Genomic DNA, 5,643 nt, shown 5'->3' on the forward strand with positions numbered 1-5,643 from the left:
AAAATGCAACACATATTACTAAACATTAACATATGTGCTAATGAACACATCACATAATGGATGTTTAATGTGTTAATTTGTGCTATCAGATTTCACCCAAACCTTAAAACAAAGCTCTTTATCTGTTTACTGCAATCAAAAATAATATAAAGAACAAGATTAGATACTGGTATAAGATTATAACTATTAACTAAGGCCACAATAGAAAATGTTTGTATTCCTCAACATAGCTTCATGGTTCTTACCATGAAGTTGAGTATATATGTTGGTTCTCACCATGAGGTGAGTGTGTGTGTGCTGAATATAAGTAACTGATGACAATTTAAATTCATAAGCTAAAACACTAATGCCATTTTCAATCTGCTCATAGTTTACTATCTACTGATTAAAAAAAAAAAAGAAAGTTTGAAAACCAGTGGTCTGGAGGTTCAAGACTTTTTTATGATACCTGAGACATTTTACTCTGGATTTAGATATTTGAGCTAAACTTTGATGTGAGTCATAAGCCTTAGCCCGGGTTGTCAGGAGTTTCTGCAATTCTTTCATTCTTTGCTTCTGTTTAGTTAGGATCCGATTTCTCTCTTCTTCCAACATTTTCTTTTCCTCAAGTGATCTCCTGAGGGTAACAAACTAGGCTTAATCCACTTTAAGCCAATGAGAATGTTGTTTACCAAAGATTTAACGTGGGATAATTTGAATTTTGTTAATTCAAAATTTGAAAAAAGGCAACCCTTTGAAAAGGATCTGACTTGTAAAACTAGAAATCTTTATTTATTTATTTACTTATTTTTTGAGACAGAGTCTCGCTCTGTTGCTGAGGCTGGAGTGCCACGGCACGATCTTGGCCCACTGCAAGCTCTGCCTCCTGGATTCAAGCGATTCTCCTGCCTCAGCCTCCTGAGTAGCTGGGATTACAGGCGCCCGCCACCATGCCCAGCTAATTTTTTGTATTTTTAGTAGAAATAGGGTTTCACTATCTTGGCCAGCCTAGTCTAACCTTGTAATCCACCCACCTCGGCCTCCCAAAGCACTGGGATTACAGCTGTGAGCCACCGCGCCCAGCCAGGGAAAACGAGAAATCTTAAGACTAATATTTTCTAATCTCCCAAAATTTATAAAATGAAAAATACATTAATTTCTTAGCATACTGACAAAATATCATATATTGTATAGTAAAATATTTTATAGATACAATAATAATTTCTAAGTATTTTCAAATTCACCAACATAAACTCCACAGAGCTGCATACACTCATCTGGCAACCCTGAGTCAGTCAGTACTGTGTCTTAGTTACTTACCTTACAGCTTGTTCTCGTCCTCTGGAAGACACCGTGGTCACTGGAGGGTTGTAGTTACAAGGCACAGGCTTTACACCTGCACATCTTACTGGAGACAAATAAGGCCAACGTGTTTCTTTTAACTTTTCTTCATCTGCTTTGATGTCTGCCAAAATTTTTTCTCTTTTAATAGATGCATGTGGAGATGCATGAAGATCAAATGGTTTACACACCGTTAAGAGTTTTGGAGACTTGTGCTCTGAGAGGTGTTTCTGGTATCTCTCAGGAAGGTCCTCAAAATCAGGAGTCCGGCACCTAACCTTGTGTTTACGCTTCAACTTTACAGCCTGTTCAGGACACCTGGGGTTCCTGCGTCCGCAAGCTGACCTACAAGGCAGAGGAGATGAGTTCTGTAAACGCTCCTGGGCTCTCAGCTGCGTCCTAAGGTTTTGATAGAGCTCTTCTTCTTTTAACTTGTCATTGGTAGTTGAACCATAAGTAGATCGAGGAATGGGTCTGGCTTTAAATCGATTTGTTTTCTTTTTAGACTTAAAAAAGTCTCTCAGCTGCTTTTCCTGGGCTGCTCGCTTCTGTTCCTCCCTTGCTATAAATTTAAATGGCTTTTGTGAGGCCAAAAGAGCTTCTTTATTTTTCTCCTTCAGAGACCTTCTCCGTTCTTCTTTTTGCTTGACTAAATCATGGTAAAGGGGGAGAAAGACAGATGCAGGAACTGGATTGGCTCGGAATTTCTTCTTACACTCTGGATCCTCTTCTTGTTTTTTGAGCAGTTTACGTACCATTTCAATATCTGATTTAGATTTCATGGACTCTTCTTTTTTCTTCTGTTCTCTTATCATCATTTGAAAAGGCTCCGGTACTGTAATCGTGGGCACCCATTCTTTTCGTTTCTTCCTTGTTTTCTCAGCTGCGTGGAAGCCAGTATCTTTACAGCGAATATAATCTTCAACACAAAAGTCTTTCCACATGTTGTTGATAAGCTCCTTAGCATAGGCCATCATTCTGTTTTTCCTAGGATACTCTTTTTCTAGGTTGGGTAACTCTTCTTCAGTGGAGGACACATACAAGGAGGAAGACTGGCCTAAATCAGGCTCTGAAAATGATGTCATTAATGAGACAGGGTGATAGGAGTTCTTTTCTGAGACAGATCTAAATGAGAAGAATAACTATGTTATATTTTCAGTTGTATGTGACCAAATATAAAAATTAAGAGTTACATATTTTCTTTTCTTTTTTTTTTTTCTGAGACAGAGTCTCACTCTGTTGCCCAGGTTGGGGTGCAGTGGCCTGATCTTAGCTCACTGCAACCTCTGCCACCCGGGTTGATTCTCCTGTCTCAGCCTCCTGAGTAGCTGGGACTACAGGCATGTGCCACCATGCCCAGCTAATTTTTTGTATTTTTAGTAGAGATGGGGTTTCACCATGTTACCCAGGATGGTCTCAATCTCCTGACCTCATGATCTGCCTGCCTCTGCCTCCCAAAGTGCTGAGATTACAGGCGTGAGTCACTGCGCCCAGCGAAGAGTTACATATTTTCTAAGATCAGGGTATAATCAGAAGAGAGGAGCTGGACAGGGCTTGTAAGAATTATCACTTTTATTTGGAACAGAGCTGGGAGATGCCCATACCTTATCTACTTTGACTTCTTCATTTTACAGACAAGGAACCTGAGATGGCAGAGGCTCCTTGTGACTAACCTCTATTAAATTCTCCCCACAATTTCCAGAGTCACTGTTCTGAAGCATAGATCTGATCATGTCATTCTCCTGCTTGAAACTTTTTGATAATTCCTCACTGCTACAAAGTCAAGCCTAGATTACAAGCCCTTTGAGACTGGCACTTATCTTTTCAGTCTTACCCCTCACCACTGGCTACCCCAGTCTCCATTCTGCATTCATATCCAGTCCTGTGAAGTTCCTCACACACGATATTATTTCTCATGCCATCTTGCCTTTGCATACATGGTTGCTGCTGGCTAGAAGACCACTACTTATTCCTCCTCCAAGACTGAACTCAGATGTGACACTTCAGTGGAAAATTCTGGCCTGCATCCCTCCAAAAGCTTGGCATAACCAACTGCTTCTTCCTCTGTAACACTCTGTTACATCATGCTGTAATGCAATTTTTGGTTCTCAGCTAGTCTCTAAGCTCCTTGAGGGCATCTTGTTTTTGACTCCTCAGTGCCCAGGCATAGTCTGGCACACAGGAGACATGCAAGCATCGCTGACTGACTAGATGTGTAAGTCTCAGAGCAGGTGAATTCACAGCAGAAATGGGTCTTGAAATTGCAGACTATTTTGAAAACATGAATCAGATTAATGTCTCCTAGTCCTGAACTCTTTGTACTAGCTCTTTAATGAGCTCATGTTAATCCACATATTATAAAGAGCTTTTAAAGTTAAACTTTTATGTTTACCATTTAAAATGGCCCAGAATAAGTATTTTGATACATGCCCTCAGTTCTATGGGTGGATCAGAGAGAAAAGACCAAATGGCCACCAAATGACCCTCAAGCAAAAGTCATCTAGTAAGCTGATAAGCCATTAAACATTTTGAATAAAATCCTACCTCTGTATATCATTAAGAGTACAAAGGGCTATTTAAGAGAAAATATTCTGAAATAACTATGTTCTGTCCTTTTAAGGATACATTTTATTTTATACTCCACAAATAACTTTTTTTTTTTTTTTTTTTTTGTTGAGACGGAGTCTCACTCTGTCGCCCAGGCTGGAGTGCAGTGGCCGGATCTCAGCTCACTGCAAGCTCCGCCTCCCGGGTTTACGCCATTCTCCTGCCTCAGCCTCCCGAGTAGCTGGGACTACAGGCGCCCGCCACCTCGCCCGGCTAGTTTTTTTGTATTTTTTAGTAGAGACGGGGTTTCACCATGTTAGCCAGGATGGTCTTGATCTCCTGACCTCGTGATCCGCCCGTCTCGGCCTCCCAAAGTGCTGGGATTACAGGCTTGCCCGGCCCACAAATAACTTTGAGTTACAACCTTACCTGGAACAGTCACTAAGAGAGGCTTCCCTGATGACCACTGGCTGAACTTCCTTTAAATGTAATTTATCCTGGTACATTTTCTCTAATTTTGCCATAGTTTCTAGGTGGGCAGCCTTCAACTCTTCTACTTTCTTGAAATACTCCTCATTAGAGTGGTGAATACCAGGAAAGTTCACAAAGTCCTCAGAGCTTACTGGTGCATGTTCATCCACCCCAGAAAAGCTGGTGTTCAAATCAGCCTGGTGGGGAGAAAACACCTGTTATATGGTGACTGGAGCTGAAAGACAAATTAAGCTGACACTGATCCAAAATGCTGCTTCCTAAAGAGTCCACCTAGTTAGGTTATACGTTAATTATGGGTTATGCATATAGAATGAGTTACAGGTTATTTGTGTGTACATTTTCCCCATTGATATTTTAAGAACAAGAGGGAGCGAGACCAAACTGTCAGAAAATAAATGTTATTTAATCCATTTGATAAAGGACGGTTAGATTCCCAGATCAACCAACAAAAGGTATAACAGGATAGAACCCAACAACTGTTTACAAAGTATTTCTATAAGGAGCCTCCTGAGTTGTAAGTTTTTTTTTTTTGTTTGTTTTTTGTTTTTTTGAGACAGAGTCTCGCTCTGTCACTCAGACTGGAGTGCAGTGGCGTGATCATGGCTCACTACAAGTTCTGCCTCCACGGTTCACACCATTCTCTTGCCTCAGCCTCCCGAGTTGCTGGGACTACAGGCGCCCGCCACCACACCTGGCTAATTTCGTGTATTTTTAGTAGAGACGGGGTTTCACTGTGTTAGCCAGGTTGGTCTTGATCTCCTGACCTCGTGATTCACCCGCCTCAGCCTCCCAAAGTGCTGGGATTACAGGCGTGAGCCACTGTGCCCGGCTTGAGTTGTAAGTCTTAACTGAGATGAAGAGGAACCCAGTTCTTCCTGCTGCAAACCAGGCAACCACAGCCCAATGCTCTCCCTTCAGTTGCGCTTCCGAAGTGTGGCTCCAAGGACTGCTAGTGAGAGAAGGCAGGGAAATAGAGGGAATGGGGACAGGGACAAAGTTCTCAGTGGCTCATCAAGGAGCCAGGGAGAAGCCCTCCTCACAGTGGGGCACGACCTTGGGAGGGAATAAGAGGACATGGGAGGGGGTAGGAGGGATTTTCAGGGTAGCTGCTCCTGTGGGCACAAAAGCAGTAGCTCCCATGGGTGACAGGGACTTTGGGATGACAACAAAGCAGAGAAGAAAAAATGGTGTAATTATTCAACACACAGATCATGTTTAGAAGGGTCTGACTGGCCTTTCTCCCTCACTCCCTTTACATACCTTTCAGTTCTTTTTTTTTTTTTT

At 41.9% G+C, this 5,643-nt stretch overlaps 1 protein-coding gene across 1 annotated transcript in view; it reads right to left on the bottom strand.

Annotated features, from left to right (window-relative positions):
• The window catches only part of FAM161A (family with sequence similarity 161, member A), a 19,427-nt gene that overhangs the window by 2,609 nt on the left and 11,175 nt on the right, over positions 1-5,643 (bottom strand). Inside the window, exons 2-3 of the mRNA XM_011941831.1 lie at positions 4,297-4,535; positions 1,300-2,445 (exon numbers count right to left, since the gene is read on the bottom strand). Coding sequence (XP_011797221.1) covers positions 1,300-2,445; positions 4,297-4,535 — 1,385 coding nt within the window. The remainder of the gene's footprint in view (positions 1-1,299; positions 2,446-4,296; positions 4,536-5,643) is intronic.

Source organism: Colobus angolensis, unplaced genomic scaffold (genome assembly GCF_000951035.1).
Source record: "Colobus angolensis palliatus isolate OR3802 unplaced genomic scaffold, Cang.pa_1.0 Scaffold201, whole genome shotgun sequence".
NCBI lineage: Eukaryota > Metazoa > Chordata > Mammalia > Primates > Cercopithecidae > Colobus > Colobus angolensis.